Below are 18,379 nucleotides of genomic sequence, written 5' to 3'. Positions count from 1 at the left end.
GGTAAGAAGACTGACTCCATACTAACTTTTTTACGAGCAGCACGTTTGCCCCTAACCGGCAATTTTAGGGGCACGAGTAGACAATTGAGGTCGACTTGTAAAGTAAACATTCACTCCACTAAATTTCACTACCACTCAGTGGCGTTCCGTCAGGGCCAGCGAGGCCTTCTCTGCTGGCCTAGACATTCTCAGAAAAGTAAATTTAAAAAATTTACTTTTCTGAGAATAACAAATTTAATTTATTTTCTTTTCATAAATATGTAAACAAAATTATTCTGTGTATTCTTTACGTCATATTATTTCCACTTAGTCGAGTGGCTTTCGATGTTATTTTAAATAACATTGAAATCCACTCGATAAATGACTTATTTATTATGGTAGAGTTTTTAACCAATCATATTTCAGATAGCTTGTGTTGCCAGGTAAACTAAACTTGCTCGGGGCCTTCAGATTAAACAGAGCAGGCCCCTGTGCGCTGTAAATGAACGGGCACAGTCAGCTTGCAATAGCCAATCAGATCACGAGTCTGTGTACCAGGGCCAGCTAGAAGGGTTTACGTCACTGGATTTGCGCGTTCGGTGATTGGATAGCGCCTGCTAGAGGGAGCTGTTGCTGCATTTTGACCCAAAATGGCCGAAGGAGAAGACGTTGATCTGGTTGCAGGACTACTTTCCACACAATTTTCAAGACAGACCTTCCACTGGATTTACCACTTTAAGTTGTTTTACCAAGGCAGCAAGGAAACATCAGAGCACGGCTGGGCACTTACAAGCTACGGTGCGTTTAAAAACGTTTGGGGACACTCGCGTAGATCTGCAGCTCAGTGAACAGGCACTACATTGGTGAGTAAATGAATTTTATTTTACATTTCTTCTTATTTTATTTCGTTAGTAATAATGGTAACGAAATAAAATGACAAAGACACAAAAATGTATCAAATAAATCAGCTCACCTGCCATTTATAATGCCGCATTGTAGTCAGCTTCGTGCACTAAAATTCGTTCAATCTCAGCTGCTCAACATTTTCAAATATTTGCTGTTGTATTGCCTATTCTAAAAATGCAAATGATCTGTTAATTTTATTTTCAAAGAATAGTTTGTTTTGTTATTGTGGGGTTGGTGTCTTATATGAAACTGCGACATTGCGCAATTAATTGGACAGACTTGTTTATGACCACACAGCGTAATTTGGGTGGCATTTTATTTTGTATTTTTAAAATCTTTTTATTTTTGACAATATCTGTAAATTTAGTTTCCTGCTCTTAATTGTGAATGCATACTTGATGGTTTTAAATGCTCCTGAAATTAAGTGCTGCCTGACGAGCCTATATTGTGTTAATGTATGTGACGTCCTTGAAGGCCTAAGGTTGAAATGCACGGCCCGCCACTGGTAGTACCACTGATAAATGGGCTCAAGTGTCTAACAGGAGTTTATTAGCAACAAAAAACGTTAAAGGATAGGCTTAAAAAACAAAACAAAAACTGCATATTTATTGGTCCCACAGGCACGAGTCAATGTAATATTTGCGCTGTCTCAAATGTCAATGTCTCCGCGCATCCAGCAGGGGGCAGTAAAAGACTAACATACATGCAACGTCACCACAAAGCGACAACGGTCACGAACAACACATTTTTCTTTTATTCAATAAATAATTGACATAAACAGATGGTGTGTGTGTGGCACCACGTTTTTATACATACAGTTTGATCTATTTGGGCATTTCCCGGCTGTTTTTATTATTATTATTTATTCCTTTTAAATTCCAAACGACAACAACAACAACAACACAAGAGCTGGATAAAAACTTAAAGTGCGTTCATTTGGCAATCATGAGCAGCACAAAACACAAAAATTGAAAACTGTCTTGTGTGCTGTTCATATCTGCAAAAAAAAAATAATTCAAATATTTCACATTCACAGTTAGTCAAATTAACACACACACACACACTCACTATATACAATATCACATCAGCTACTGTAAAAGTCACAATACAAACCACATCTACAAACACAAGATTCAGATTCCACATTACAATCACTTAAATTGTGTCACTGCTGTCGACAAAGCACCCCAAAACAAAACAAACAAACAAAGGAAGGCAGCAGTGACAAATACTTCAGTGTTAAAATCAAACAAAGATGAGTAAGAGCACAGTTGAGAGCTCATGTTGAAATGGGGACTAAATGCTTGAGAAAGAGTGTCACTTTCAAAATACTCTCAGGTTGTTCTCCGTAGTCGCAAAGGTGTTGGCACAGAAGCTTGTTTCTTTGGCAAAGACTCAAGTCCTCAAATCACTTCCGCATGAATGGTGATACTACACGATGCATTTCCTCAAATAGTGACGTCCGCTCCCATACATGTCATTTTGTCATTGACCCCCGCTAAAAAGAGATGTTCATTTTATATTTGTGGCCTAAACACAAGGGGTGCCAAACTCAAAGCCCTGGGGCACTCCAGATCATTATAGGTAGTCCAAAAAAAGCAAAATAAGTCGACGTAATGTTTCTTGATAGACTGATTTGTTTTCATTTTGGCGGAAATTGCAATTTTTCTCCACTTTGCACAGCATCCCTCCCGACCCCCACCCACAAAATTCCCTTAACATCAACGTGAATTGAAAAATTGTTGGTTACTTAAATATTTACTTGCCAACATCTGCCATTACTTGTGTTTTTTTGAAAAATTCAATTCATTTGAACAATACTCATCCCAAATCCACCCTGAATTTGAGCGTTGTGACTGCACATGTAATAATTTGACAAAAGATTGACATGGTTTTCTGGGGTGGTGGCTGTGGGCTGGGGGGGGGGGGGGCTTATGTCCTGCACCCACAAGCACACTAAAAGTACCACTGATGCTAACAAACTGTCCTGCGTGCACACAAGCTGAAAAAGGCCTCATTGATCTCCACAGCAAATGTCAGAACTGCTTTTCTTAGGCATCAAACACAAGGGTCTGACATTAACGGTGGCCCGATGGCCCTGGGCCACCGCGCAACTTGGAGACAGTAGACATTTGTTCAATGATGTGATGGAATCAAGAAATTCTTGCAGTTTTACATGCAAAACAACCAACTACAAAAAAGTCATTTGTTCAAAAAGTCTTAAATAAAATACACTAATCATGAACGAATGGATCATCATGAGCGGACCCACATTGTCGGACATCGCTGTCGTTTGGAGGTTGAGAGCGACCGTCACGTGCATGCTGATTTCCGTTATCACACGTATGGCTACGCAATCTGTTAGCATGAAGTTAGACAAAATTGTATTGTTTGGTTGGTACCTTTTGGTATTTAAATATACAAAGTTGAATTCTTATTTTGTTTCATGTGCCAATTTTACAGTAAACTTGAACTGGCTCGAGGCGAGCTTGCTTTTGCCTTTCATTCAAAGTGATGTCACACAAAAGTCTCCCATTCCATCTTTACATACGCTCAAAGTTTGTGGGAGGGGTGAAACCATCTCCAAAAAATATTTTACATGGTCTATCCGGACCGCGGATTTGACCGATCGAGTGCAGGTGTGCAACGTATCGCCTTGATAACATCCGGTTCATCATATGTGATATGATGCGGCCATTATACACGGATACGGTTTCACAGTCGTAGCGGTCCGATAGGGGGGGGAAACCAAAACTACGATGAGGCCCGTGACAAAAATGACTTTGACTCCGTTTGTCCTTTTTTTGGGGGGGGGGGGGGCTTGGGTTCGATGGAGGATAGCCAGAAATCCATCAAAGGTCCCCCCGTGGACTGCAGTCCATTTCATCCCAGGCGTACATTCCCAAGCCTCGTGAAGAAAACGTGAGCATACGGCGACGGTCGCTAAAATTCCGGAATTCCAACGTTCCGGAAATATGTCGGAAAACCTCTGCTCCCGTTGCCACCCTGCAAACGAGACTGCGGTGAGAACGAGGACAACGTTCAAGCGGCTAAAGCGCAAGCGCGCAGCACAAGAGGACGGCCAGGAGGTTGAGCGGGAAGCGTTTGGCCGCCCCGTGCGTCGCGGCGCAACTGGAGAAGGCGTTCTTCTCGAAGATGTGATGGCGCTTGCTATTGGAGTGCAGCGTCTTCACGTCCTCCAGGGCATAGTAGGCGGCCATGGTGAAGTCGACGTCCCCGGACGACAGGAGGTCAAAGACGCACGAGTGGAAGTAGAGATCCTCCACGGGCAGACGCTCCTTGCACTTGGCCTTGGCCGACTGGTAGGTGAACCTGCGGGTTCCGCCCGCGGCTTGGCTGCGCACCTTTTTGAAATCGATGCGCTGGTTGGCCGGGCAGCCGTGCAGACACAGATACAAGTCCTGGTTGTCGTCGTCCTCCTCCTCCTCCACCGAGCGCACCACCTCCTCGGGCATGCGCACGGCGAAGGTCAAGTAGCGGCCCACCTGCCGGACCACCACGGTGGTGCCGATGTAGCGAGCCTGAATCTCCACGTGCTGGCCGGGCACCTTTTCGACGACGCGCAGGGCGTTGGCGCCGTGGCGCTCGCCGCCGTTCTTGGAGCCGTCGGCGAAGGCGGCGGGGAGCTCGTCCGTCTCGGCGTGATACATCTTCTGGTCCACGCACTCCTGGAAGTTCTTGAAGATGATTGTCAGCTGCAGAAAAAAAAAAAAAAAAGCAGTTACTCGCCGGAGTTTTTCTGGGCAAGTCGTGCGAAACCGTATTTTCCACACTAAAAGGCGCACCGGATTATGAGGCGCACCTTCAATGAATGGCCTAGTTTGTCTTTTTTTTTCCATACATTGGGCGCACCGCATTATAAGTCGCAATCTACAATGCATCCACTAGATGGAGCTACGCTCAAGGAAACGCCAAGAGGACGATCAGATGTCAGTAAAACGTATTGAATAAAGCAGCGACACAGTTCACTTAACCAACAGCGAGTTATAACATTAGCGACTAAACTCTAAACGTTAGCGTTAGCGAACTCTCTCTTGCCGCTGCTCTATTTCCGTGTTCAACCGCGTAACCGATCGCCTTAAGTTTGAACGCTGCGTTGTCAGCGTGTCTCGAGCAAGGAGCCATTTTGTGGTTGAAATATTACCGTAACGACCATACACAAGGCGCAGAGGATTTTAAGGCGCGCTGTGAGCTTTTAAGACAATGGAAGACTTTTAGGTGCGCCTTTTAGTGCGGGAAATACGGTACTTCCACTTAGGGATGGGCGAGTACCGATACCAGGGATCGATATCAGGCGGTTACCAGCCTTGTTTTAATAAGGTATCGGGCATTCGTGGGGGCTGTCGATGCCAGCCACCGGAACACAAAAACGTGACACCAAGTCAGTAATTTGCGCCGCACGCTGTAACAGTTTGACACGTAGGACTTGCGTCATTTGCGTCAGAAAGAAAGATCCTTGTTCATATATTTTTTTTAATCGTCGTGTTCATGAACATTCCTACTTTTGCCTTTTTTCATGCTGAGCATTTCAAACGTTCCCCACAGAGAGGATTGCGCTTTGGCTTGCAACACAAAGATTTTATTTTATTTTTTTACATAATCGACCAAATGACAGCTCCAAACTCCCAAAACCTTTTGGGGTATTCGTAAGCCAAAGTATCAATGTACTTCCCGTTAAGTCCCATAATTAAAAAAATGAGAAAAAAAACTTTGTTCACATAAATTCTCTGATCGCACAAGTTTGTGATCGACTCCGGCGTGTTTCAACTTGCGAAGGTTTGACAGTGTGGAGCCGTTTCAGTGGAATGTCATTTATTTTTTCGATGGCAAATTTGGAGTCCGCGTCCAAATACTTTCGGCTGTAGAGAATCCACCGAAAATACGAGCGCCCCACTGAAAGGAAAAGTTCTTTCAATCTTTCTGTGCCATGTAGTCCACCCGGCTTCAGTGTCACATTTCAGCGAGCTCAACATGGGTGGGTGGGGGGGGGGGGGGGTTGAGGGTGAGGCCAAGGTAAATGCCCCCCGCCTCCCCCGGAAAAAAAAATAAAAGTGAGAGGGAAGCCAGCAGCCTGAGCAGTGTGTAAAAAAAAAAAAAAATCAGGCCTCAGTGTGCAGACACAAAGACGAGGCATTCATAGCGTCGCAAAACCCGCCCGTGAACTCGCCAACGATGCTCCGGGGAGTGGCGTCGGGGGGCCGCCGCGCAGCCGCGTGGTACGCTGCAGCTTAGCGAGCCAGACGGGTCGTCGGGCATTGTGGCCGCGAGGACGCCGACGGGGGGGCCGTCGCGCCGCCGGCTTATTGCAAAGATCGGAATAGGAAAAGCCAAAAGCGATGACGGTTATTCCGCTGCAGTCGGCCAGCCAGACACTTTGATGTGCGCCGCGTTGCTAACGCCGATCTCTTAGCAGATTGTTTGCACAGGTGCCTTTTGGCGCGCCGCCTTGTTTTTTCCCCCCTTTGTCCGCACTCGAGTCTCTGCTCTGCTTCCGAGTAGCGCGCGGAAAAAAAAAGAAAAAAGGGAATGACTTCAAAAGCTCAAAAGAGAAGCCTAAATGCGTCATTGAGGATCATTAAGACAGTTTGTAAAAACGAGTCGGCCGCGCACGTGATTCGGTTCGGATCAAGCGCAAAGTCAACAAAGCGGGCAGTGATTGCCGTGAGAATGGCGAGCAACTCCCCCGGAATTCGACTCGGGGACATTTCTCAGGCCGCTATTAAGCGCTGCGGAAATGATGACGAGCGCGGGGACCATCGAGCTCGGCGGAGAAATGCCCGTCGGCCTCGTGTTCGCTGCGGACTTGACGCCAAGGGAAAAAGTCAAAACGTTTCAAGATTTCATACGACCCACAAACCGAGAAGGCTCCCAAAGAGCCGAAGAGGGGATTTTCCGTGCCGGGCCTTTTTATGAACACCCACCGATTGATTGTACGTTGGCCATTTTCAAAAGCGATTGCGCACATCCACTGAAAATTTAAACGAAGATGTATCGCGGGTTTATATTGATGTCTTACCGGCTGTCAATTATTATTATTTTTTTTTAACGCCGATGCCCATAGTGGCCAAAATTCCAAATATCGGTACTACAATACATCCAATCATGTCTCGACGTGGGCACTTGATGCGTCGTGTCCGCAACCTGGGTACCGTTTCCGTCTCCGTAAAATGAAAAATATTTGGCGGATGAATCGCCGATTCAGATTCTCGTTGGTGAGCAGCTCCAAATTGAAAATTGTGGCGGCTTATCTACGTCATCGGTATTGGCCGATCTGTAACGAAATCGGCAGCGGAAATCCCTGATGGGAATTCCGCAATTTCAAATCTTTTTGAAGTGCGCGGCCGCATTAAAAGTGAAAACACGCCAGCTTTTACTTTTGCATGTTCTTTGACACGTTGCGGCCCAAACCCGTAACCGAATCGGAATTAATTGATGATTGAAATGTGGCCCGGTGGGCCAGTGGTTAGACCTCACAGTGCAGAGGTACCGGGTTCGATTCCAGTTCCGGCCTCCCCGTGTGGACTTTGCATGTCCCCCCTCCCCCCCGGGCCAGCGTGGCTTTTCTCCGGGTACTCCGGTTTCCTCCCACATTCCAAAAACATGCATGGCGGGCTGATTGAACGCTCCAAATTGTCCCTCGGGTGTGAGTGTGAGCGCGGATGGTTGTTCGTCTCTGTGTGCCCTGCGATTGGCCGGCAACCGGTTCAGGGTGTCCCCCGCTTACTGCCCGAAGATGGCCGGGATGGGCTCCATCACCCCACGCGAGCCATGTGAGAATGAAGCGGATCGGAAAATGAATTGAATGAATTTGAAGGAATGTCCTGTTTTTGACTTAAGTTTCAAGTTTCTGATTCGTCAATGAAAATTGACAAAATCCTTGACAGATGAATCAACGGTCGGATTTGTCGCAGCCCTCGCTCGTTCTGCAACTTGCGGACCACGAGTCGGCGAAGGATAAATGAGGTCCGGCTCACCTTGCTTGTGGCGGTGGCAGAAGATCCGGGCAGCACGGGGGTGTTGGTCACCTGGACCGACAGGTATTTGTTGTGAATGAGCGGCCAGGCGCCCTCCACCTTACACGTCTGGAAGTCGTCGCCAAAGGTTCTCAGGTGAGGGTCTCCGAAGAAGCCGCAGTGCGTGAAGTTGGGCTGCGCGGCGTTGCGCGGGAAGCCGCGCTCGTAGTGGCAAACCTCCGGGCCGTCCGAGCGCTCCTGGCTGTCGGGCGGCGGCGGCGGCGGCGGCGGCGCGGGCGGGAGCGGCGTGCGGCCGCGCGGCTGCGACGTGGGTCCCTCCTTGGAGCAGTTGTGTTGGCTCATCAGGTCCTCGATGCCATGCTGGGCCGAGTGGTACGCCAGGTCGCCTCGGCAGGTGCGGGCGGTGCGCCGCACGCAGCCGTTGTAGGCGCGCAGCGCCGTGCAGAACTCCTCCTCCGGCCCAGAGTTCGTCGTGGAGGCCCAAAATTCAGAGTTGCACTTGAGGATCTTGCACTGCAGACTCACTGTTTGGGAACAACGACACAACGTGACGCGCATGTTTCCCGAACTAGCATTAAACCATCGCAAACGATTACCTTGAGACTCGGTTGGGTGACTCGGCTAAAAATGGATTTCGCATTCAAGTTTATGGCAAAAGACCTTTTTTTTTACGATGACTATCTATTACTCAATGTTTGTATACTTGATATTGTTCAATGATTAAACAGTGCGTGTTTTGTATTGACCTTTTACAGAAGTTAACTTCTTTTTTCACTTGTACGACAGTCAAATGCAAAAAATAAATATATAGGCGGGCGGCCCGGTAGTCCAGTGGTTAGCACGTCGACTCCGCAGTGCAGAGGTACCGGGTTCAATTCCAGCTCCGGCCTCCCTGTGTGGAGTTTGCATGTTCTCCCCGGGCCTGCGTGGCTTTTCTCCGGGTACTCCGGTTTCCTCCCACATTCCAAAAACATGCATGGCAGGCTGATTGAACACTCTAAATTGTCCCTAGGTGTGAATGTGAGCGTGGATGGTTGTTTGTCTCTGTGTGCCCTGCGATTGGCTGGCAACCGATTCAGGGTGTTCCCCCGCCAACTGCCCGTAGACAGCTGGGATAGGCTCCGGCACCCCCCGCGACCCTAGTGAGGATCAAGCGGTTCAGAAAATGGATATATATAGGCAAGACGATTAAGGTTTTGATGATGACGACATTTTGAACAAGGTACAGATCATTTCAAGGTGCCGCCAACATCGCCAGGTTGTCTTTCAAATTGAGTTCGCGTGTTTTATTGATTTGACTATTTACAGTTGGAAGAATTCCATCTACCAGTCGGCGTGAGTGTGAATGGTTGTTTCTTTATTTGCGCCCTGCAAGTAACTGGCAACCAGCTCAAGAAGTACCCAAAGCCAGTTGGGATCGGCTCCATCTCATTCTAACCCTAATGAGGATAAGCACTCGATAAAATGGCTGCAGCTTCGTTTTTTTGCACTTGTCATAGATGTAAAAAATATCTGGAATAACTTGACTCTTGTTTTTTTTTTCTTTTAATGACAGTTGGACCTTGAACGTATTTCCGAGCTGTATCACTGCACTATGATGTTGAGAGTAAAAGTGGAGAGGTTTCGCGCCTTCTCCTTTTACAGCGGTTAACTTCTATTTACACTTGACTGTTGCCCCGACCGGCCCGGTGGTCCAGTGGTTAGCGCGTCGACCTCACAGTGCAGAGGTACCGGGTTCAATTCCAGCTCCGGCCTCCCTGTGTGGAGTTTCCATGTTGTCCCCAGGCCTGCGTGGGTTTTCTCCGGGTAATCCGGTTTCTTCCCACATTCCAAAAACATGCATGGCGGGCTGATTGAACACTCTAAATTGTCCCTAGGTGTGAGTGTGAGCGTGGATGGTTGTTCGTCTCTGTGTGCCCTGCGATTGGCTGGCTACCAATTCGGGGTGTCCCCCGCCTACTGCCCGATGACGGCTGGGATAGGCTCCAGCAACCCGCGACCCTAGTGAGGACGAAGCGGTTCGGAAGATGAATGAATGAATGAATGAATGTTTCCCCGACTGTCAATCAAGGTTTTTCAAAGGCTTACCTTTACTTTTGTGTCCTTTTTGATGAACGCTTTAGTCTACCGCGCAAAGCATTTTCAAGGTAGTACTATTTGGAAAAACACGACTCGAGTAGCTTGTCGCCAATTCAGGCAGCCCTTCACTCAAATGTTATTCAAACATTACGACACAGACTTGTGATGCTTTTAGGAACGCAGGGTGCATAAAACACACACACACACACACACACACACACACTATAAAGTCCCACTTTTAAACACCAGCCACCCTAAAAGACTCACCACTGTCTCCAAATCCTACCAGATGACAATAAAGCAATCTAATAATTGAAAAAACTATCAGCACATTATCACCTTATTGTTGAATGGTGAGTGACCTAAGAGGGAACACTGATAGAGGCTTGGAAAACATTGAGAGCTCCCTGAAGAGGGGTGAAAGTGTCCCCGTGCTGTCGTTGACTTTATTTGAGTTCCAAATGTACTCCTATTAGCGGAGTTTTTGCCAGAGTGACTTGAAACCCGTCAGTGCCAAGTTTCTGAATAAAGAAACTGCTTTTAAAAAAAAAAGGGCTGACTGAAGTATCAAATTCCCCACGCTCTCACTCAAATGCACAGTCTTTTAAAATTATTTTTAGAGACCACAATAAGATCGAACTCAACATTGAGACATCTTTGGTATGAGCAAATGCAATGGGCGGTATTAACTTTCCACGAGCTACTGTGTTAAAACCCCAAAGCACGCCCCCATCTCCCCAAACAAAACAAAGCAGAAAAAAACCCATCTCCTCGTTACTCTCTGACTTCACCAATCCAACACGGTGATTCCAAAGACTGAAAACAAACGTGTCAATTAATTTTCAACGCATTAAATGCATCCCCCCACCCCTTGAAACGATTCCCCCCAAACGTCACAAGAGGAAATACGTCGCCTCTAATCTGGCAGCCTGATTCCTCCTTTGTCGCAATTGATTGTTGCTAATTGCAGGACAAGTTAGCATTTAGCATGCTTTTACGACACTTTGACCGATTTACAACACTTTAGCGGCGCCAAATATTACAGGTTCAAACGCAAACAACTGGAGGAAGGTTGCCCAGTGAGGTAAAAAGCTGCTCTGTTGGTTAAAAAATGTATCTATGTATATATATATATATATATATATATAAAGTTGCGTCTTACCTGAGGGCAAGAGCGACAAAAAGAGGACGAAGACTCTGCACACTTCAATCGCCGAAGGTCTGCCTCTCTTCCCCATAACCATCCATCCAGCTCGGGGTCGCCCTTCACTCCTCTGCCTGGTGGAAGGGGCCACACAGCGGGGGACAAGTTGAGAAAAGCCCGGAAAACGAGTCTCAAGTCGGGCCCGTCCGCTCTCATCACTTCCCCTCCCCGTCGGTAAGTGGACCGAAAGTTAGCTTGCCAGCCGCGGTTGGAAAGGCAGCGAGCGAGCGGGTCATTTCTTTCCTTTGGCGGGGAGGGAGCGCGGTGGGGTAGCCGCAAATGGGTGCGAGTCAGCCGGGCAGAGAGCGAGCGAGGGAGAGGGGAGATCGGGCGAGCCAATCACTGGTCGGGGGGGGGGGGGGTTCTCTCGACCCCCTCCTCCACAGAGTTCCAATTACACCTCAATGCGCAGACTTGTTCCACGATGAGCCACTGAAGCGTTCACGAAGCACGACGAATTCAGCAACTCACTTTTCAACTATGTTGAAGGTGACATCGCGAAGGAGTCCAAAAAAATCCCCGTTGAAGTTTGAAAGGGGAACATTTTGAACACGTACACACATGAAAAGTGTTTACTGGTAGTAAACTTGTGCAAAATACTACAGTAGGTCTTTTTTTTGGGGGGGGGGGGTACAGTATTTGTGCGTTACCCCAAAGCGATGGGAATTAATTGTAAAAACGAGCACAAAGAGATAAATAGAGAGATGGCATAAAGAAACTGGTTGTAAAGACATGCAAAAACACCAGCAAATGCTCATAATGGCACTTACGGCAATTTGATTAATTGTTCGGGCGTGAGGATGAAGATGCTTTTTTTTATTTTATTTTTTATTTTTGCAGACTTCCTCTTGGCACTTGGGTACGAATCATTTTGAGTGACGCTCCACAAAGCAATGGTTAGGACGACCTCAAGATAATCATTTCTAAGTAGAAAATTATAAGGTAGAGTGTATGATGAAGTTAAGTTGTTAAGCATGCGGTACGGTGAACATCGCTAGAAAATTCCACAGACTCATAAATCCACGTTAACGAATGATGACAGCCCAAGTCACTGATCGATCGTGTCCTATCGGCTGGATGATTGACGGGAAACCATGATGTGATCACGATTGTTATCTGGCAAGGCCTAGATGGCTCTGAAATGACAATTCCAAGTGGAATGTGCATTTAGTATGTTTAGTGCATTCAGACCAGTTGCAAGATTACAATGCATGTTTTGATTGACCAATTGAGGGGGAAAAGGATCATTGAGGTCCAATCAGAAGGACACCGCCGACAACGTTAATCTGTCATTTTTATGAGCGACGGGGTTGTACATATCACGAGTTAAAAACAGAATTGCCCAAATCATTTTTTTAAGTCACTAACACAATATGAATACAAATGACCGATGTTGAGTGGCTTGCTGAAATAAATAAATAAGTTCTTTGTTCCTGTAGGTTCTTCGTCGTAGACTGTAAATTTCCCCAGTGTGGGAGAAATAAAGGATATCTTAATCTTAATCTTAGTCATTCACGCCGGTTGAGTCAAAAGCAACAGGATTCGTCGTTTGTTGAGTTCCTGCATCCCCCCCCCCCCCAAATGTTCACAGATATCTGTCATTTATCCTCTGAAGCAAGCTCTATGTTTATGAATACTCCATATCATCATGTGTGTCACGCCGCTTTGAGACATCTGAAACAATCCAAGATTCCGCTCTCACGTCCTCCGCGTGCCTTTATGGAGCGCGGCCTTTAAATCTGCGATCCCGCCTGTAGAAATCTGGTCAGGTATTTGATTTATGCCGTCTCCACCGACCCTCGCGGCTCGAAATGTTGGACGCGGAAAACCGGGTTCACTGTCGAGTCAGTCCGACGAACCAACCTGCTCTTAACAGATGGCGCTTGTAAAACAAAACTGGACCTCCGGAGACCTGCCATTAAACGGTCCGCCTCGTTGGACGGCTCGCTTAGTGCTAATTGCAGCTGTCATGCTATTAGGCTTTGAGCAACATGAAAATGCGCAGCTAAGGCAGACGGGCAGGTGGGGGGTGTGGAGAGTGTGTGTGCGTGTGTGTGTGGGGGGGGGGGGGTGATTGGCTTTAGACGCGATGAATGTCCGGGAGAACGCTTGTTCCACAGGTTTGCATTCACTTTTCTGGCAGCAACAGTCGAAATGTTTAACGTCGCGGGGAAACGTCGCTCATTTTGTGCACGCGCGCGTATATTTTGAAGCTAGATACGCACGAACCGACCTTTGCGACTGCATGGAGTCCCGCGGGAGCCCGAAGGACGGCCGAACGGACTCCGAAGCCGCCTGGGAGTGGGAACCGGGAAGCGACCCCCCTCTTGCTTCAAGTCAATAAAGGCGGTCAGCCGGGGGGGGGGGGGGGGGGTCAGTGTAATCCCAAATCGGACTCTCTGGACGGCGCCGCGCGCGTCAAATGCTCCAACGTGCACATGACGCCCCGCGTGCAAAGAAAAAGTGCTCTCTCGGAGTTGGAGGTTCATCCGAACCCACGCGAATCTCGTCAGTCGATGGGTAAAAAAAGACACCAAGTGACAGCAAGTCCCACATCGGCGCGTTTAATCCAAATTGTTTGCGTGGAAAGGAGGCGGCGGCGGCTGCTGCTGCTGCGTGGCGAGGTCCGTCGTGTGGATGTTGTGAAATGGCTCGTTAGAAAGTGTGAGGGAGACAACGATCGGCACCGCGTGACGCCGAGCCTCAGCTGTGAAGCCCTCCTCGTCGCTCTAGCAGACGAGCTCTAAAAAGCAGCCAGCGTTCAAGTCCGCACCCGACCAAAGAGAATGCCAGCATCCTTTTTAATTGGGTTGCCTTCCCACTTGCCAGCCTTTGTTTTTTTTTGCCCCACGCTCTAATAGCCCGCACAAAGTCGTTTTCTTTTTCCCCCCTCCACAGATTCAATTTTCGCCCAAGTCGTGCTCTGAGATACAAGTGACCCGATTTACGCGTTTTTCGAGATGAGAACCGTCGTTTGGGTCAATGTTTGTGCTTTCACCCGCAGGCAGACATTTTAGATACGGCGCATTGAATGCAGGTCATTTCACAAAAAGCAGCTATTTGACAGAAAGTCAGCTTTAAAAAAAAAAAAAAAGACTCTTCAAGCTGTTTATTGCCACTCCTAGTTGGAGCTGACTATAAAAAGTAAACCTAAAAGAAAGAGAATTACACTTAGTGCCTTTAAAACAACCATGTCGCTTTCCCTTCGGATCGTCTGCTGAGTCATTGCTAACAAACGATGCAAAATTCCTTCGACAGGCTAACGAAAAGCATTGGCGTTGCGTCTCGGAGCTTGAAACAACGGCTATCCGCCGAACACAAATGGTGGAGCAACAGACTCTATATCGACATTAAACTCACAATTATACTTTGAAGAATGACTACGATTACCGCGGTTTACTGGAGGGATGCGATTGGCGCCGTCCGTCTGCTCGGGGTTGTCAAAGCGCACGGACCAAAAGGAACAGCGCAGTGTCCATTGAACTGAAGAAAAAAAATCTGGCAAAAACGGTTCACTTCTGCCATGACTGTCATTTTTTCTTCTTCGAAAAAGTCCAAGATGAGACAGTGCTACTATTTCACTAAACACTCATGACCAAATTGTATTTCGAGAGACTGGAACAGATTAATGGCTTTTCCATTCATTTCGATGGGAAAAGATCATTTGAGATGCACAGAGCTTAGTCACAGAAGAAATTAAACGTGTATCTCAAGGCACCACTGTAGATATGGATTTATGAAGCTGCGGTCAATATTGTGTGTGTGTGTGTGTGGGGGGGGGGGGGTAAATCCCCAAAACCAGCAGGTTAGAAGAAGACAAATTCAGCATAATGAGAATTTAATGGAAATAGGCACGTAGCAGCAGGGGGGGGGGGGATTATATTGGGGAGGGCCACGTCGAAGCTGCACCTGTGTTTTGGGATCAGGCTGCAAGCAGGAAAATACCACCGCAAGCAGCCCCACCCCCCCACCCCCTCTTGCTACTCTCCAGTCTGAACTCCTGGCCACACAGGTGGCTCTCCCGCCTCCGTTTTCTCCTCCTCTGATCAGAAAAAAAAAAAAAAAAAAGTCCGTCCGTGTCGAGATTCGCCGGCCAGCTCGCTCTGCCAAGATACGAATCAAAATGGAGGAGCAGAACGTGGCTCGGTATCGGGCCCTTTTGTTGCTTCCTGCCGAAGAAGACGCAGGAGATGGCGCATTAGTATGCCGGCACCGGATCGAGCTTTCACATGACATCACCCTTTTGTGTATCTGGCCAGAAAGAGAGCTCTGTAATTGGTTGATCTTCGCCGCCGACCTGCGTGGCCTCTCCAGATGGCCGTTGAGAGGCAGCATATTTTGACATTGATGTAAGGGAACGACATGAAAGGCTGACACCCTCGTTCGTGTGAAAAGGAGGCTTTTAGGGGCGCCGGATGCTAGCGGCTAGCGTGCGTGTGCCGCCTTGTCCAAGCGATGCGACGGGGCGGCACAACTGATCTGCTCGCCAGATGACGCTACGTCTCCGTATGGAACCTGAACACAAATGTTCTGGTGCGATAAGAAATCAGATTTTTTTGCAATGTATTATAATAATTAAAAAAAAAAAAAAGGCAGCTCTTGGACTTGCTCAGGAAATAAAACGGCTCTCCGATGATTGGGATTGTCCAACTTGGAGGCCTGGCCACCAGGCCCTGCGCTTCACAACCGCGACCATATTAAGTCATCCCCGACAGCCGGACATGAAACCGGAAACCGACCCTTCCGAGCATTTACGAAGCTTCGTCTCCTCGCGCCAACGTGACATGTACACGCACGTACCCCGTCGTGTTCCCGTTGGAGGGAGTTTTATGTTGGGTTTTTTTTTTTAAACCGAAAGGAAACAGAATTTCTCGGAACCTGCGCGGAACCTTACACCTTGCGTGTCATGCAAATTCTCTCAACTCATTTCTGTATGATAGCCAGACGCAATTTTTGTCTGAATGGCAATATTTTCAAACAAACTCGCACAGGCTGCCCTATCGCCGTCGCCGCCGCCGCCGCCGCAAAAAGCCGCTCCTAGACAAAGATGGCGATGGTGTACTATTGCATTTCCCATCAATGTTAACCAGAAGCGATTCATGCATCCAAGCCCAATGCTTTTTGATAATGAGCTGTGAGGATGAATTCCAAAACTCCATTAAGAGGCGATATGTGGCGCTCCGCCCGAGACGCCGGGTGGAATTATTGCCACACTCGCTAACTGCCTGAATGCGGGACGCTTTGCAAATGGGTCTGCCGCTGCCCACAGAGGAGTGAGCTTGAATACGTAAACCCTCATTACACAATCTCCTTTTCTCCTCCTGCGGCAGAAAGGTGAGGCTTTTGAAAAGCCAGACCGCAATCCACCGAGGGGGGGGGGGGTTGGGGTCGTCCCCAACCCCCCCCGCCCCCATTCTGTTTAATTCTGGCTGTGGACTGCACTAGTCAGAGTGCGTAAAGATGTCAAGACAAATAATTCGCTTTGCTGCAAAGCGGCGCTGACCTCAATGAAAGGCGGCACGTCAAGACAAATTTCGGGAAACCTTCGCGAAGGGACGACGGTTTGTCGGACAATGAACGTTCCTCACCACGTCACACCTGGCAGAGTGTTATTTCTTGTTGCTAAGGGGCCCAAACTGCGTCGGAATGCCTCAAACAAAAGCTTCTCCCCCCATATGACAGCTGCCTTTTTCATTTCTCGCTTCTCCAATTCCTGCGCGAGCAGGCCAACCGGTGTACGTTTTCGGTTGACTGCGCGGGGATTCCATTTGTCAATGTTTTGACGCTTATAGCTTCTGCTCATGAGCAATAAACGATATTAGCGAAGGACTCAAGATAGCATTGAGCTGCCGAGCATACCGTGCCGTTAATACACTGACAACATGTAGACTGCTTTGCGAAAAAAAACAAAATAAATGGACGCAGCGTTGAACAGATTAGTCAACTACTCCGCATCCATGTTCGAACCTTGAAGTTGCATCTCGTCGCCGGGCTAGCGTATCTTGCGCTGTGGGGCGGTGAACAAGGCAACAAACAGTCTTCCGACGTTTGCTCAGTACAGACAGAACCGGAATAAGATGGTCGCGAATGCTAGTAGCCGTTAGCATCGCTAGCCGCGACTCTTTTGAGAATCTTAAAATATTCATGCCAGCGGGACCACGAGACAGAGTGAAGTGTAAACGCTATCTTGTTCTTTTATTGCAGCTATTTCCGGTGACATTGGTCTTGCTGGGGAAAAAAAACAAGAATGATAATTTTGTTGACATGTACCTAAAGCACGGGTCGGGAACCTGTGGCTCGCGATACGCACCGACTCCATAAAGTGTGTTTATTTGTAATCGTATTTGTATAATTCTATACCGGTCCGTGAAAATATGTATGCGTGAAATCGGCCCCCTCTACCGCGCTGGCAAAATAAAAACATCCATTGATCGACTCGGACTCCGCTTGCATCGCGTTATACTGTAGTCGACGACACAAACTCTTTACTTGTCCGACGTTGCGAATATGCCCGTCAAAGGAACTGCTGCCGTTTGGTGGGCGGTTCCGAATCATCGGGCCAAATTCTTGCAAACTCTTTTAAGTCCCGGCGTCTTATGCGCGCTTGTTGAACTTGACTGCGTCCCGGGGAGTCGTCCTGTGTGCACAGCTGCGGCGGCTACGTCCTGCCCTTCCTTTTGTCCCGTCTTGTCACAATAGATGCGGTGAAAGGCTCGAGTTTTTGCAGGTGCCGGCAAACTATGGGCCGCCCAAAGCCGCTTGCTCTGGAAATGGTGAGAAAACCGTTTTTCAGAGCCTGTTACCAGGGTGTGGAGTCTGCTGTTGTTTTCATTTGCGGAACGGAGGGAAAGAAAGGCTCGAAATTGAGTCGGTCGCGCGGGCGAGTAAATCTGCTGCATTGTTGGCTCACAAGTTCTTCATAGATCACCTTTAGCTGACCGCCCACGCCGAAAGTTTCCCAGCCAAGCGCGCTACGGGCCGCTCCTTTCCACTCCATTTCATTCCGATCGCACCGTGAGCGAATGTGGCAAATAAGTGCCTTCTAAAGGTCGGAGCCGCTCTCGGCGTCGTGGCTGCCAAGCGGCTCTCATTTGCAATTTCAATTGGCAATCTTTTCTTCATTTGTTAGCACGGGTCAGTTGCTCGATCCGGCGGTGGGGGGTGGGGGGGGGGGCTCACCCGAGAGCATAATTTTACCCTTCTGTCAGCGCAAGGA

The 18,379-nt window shown here is 48.0% G+C and overlaps 1 protein-coding gene across 1 annotated transcript; it reads right to left on the bottom strand.

Annotated features, from left to right (window-relative positions):
- Positions 1-1,616: 1,616 nt before the first annotated feature.
- Positions 1,617-13,936, bottom strand: rgma (repulsive guidance molecule BMP co-receptor a). Its single transcript, XM_086109605.1, has 4 exons — positions 13,397-13,936; positions 11,122-11,237; positions 7,881-8,404; positions 1,617-4,601 (listed from the first exon to the last, which is right to left on the bottom strand). The coding sequence occupies exons 1-4, from the start codon at positions 13,408-13,410 to the stop codon at positions 3,936-3,938; spliced, it is 1,320 nt and encodes a 439-aa protein (XP_085965731.1). The 5' UTR covers positions 13,411-13,936; the 3' UTR covers positions 1,617-3,935.
- Between the last annotated feature and the right edge of the window lie 4,443 nt (positions 13,937-18,379).

Source organism: Hippocampus guttulatus, chromosome 4, assembly GCF_054856545.1.
Source record: "Hippocampus guttulatus isolate MCC_2025c chromosome 4, RoL_Hgut_1.0, whole genome shotgun sequence".
NCBI classification, from domain to species: Eukaryota; Metazoa; Chordata; class Actinopteri; order Syngnathiformes; family Syngnathidae; genus Hippocampus; species Hippocampus guttulatus.
Note: the sequence above shows the minus strand (reverse complement) of the source record. Positions and strands in the feature narration are given on the sequence as shown.

Excerpts from the sequence above, each read along its gene's own strand:
- rgma (XM_086109605.1), bottom strand. Across the intron at positions 8,405-11,121 it reads TTTGTCGCTCTTGCCCTCAG|TGAGTCTGCAGTGCAAGATC; the intron begins GTAAGACGCAAC and ends GTTCCCAAACAG. Across the intron at positions 4,602-7,880 it reads CTGCCACCGCCACAAGCAAG|CTGACAATCATCTTCAAGAA; the intron begins GTGAGCCGGACC and ends TTTTTTCTGCAG.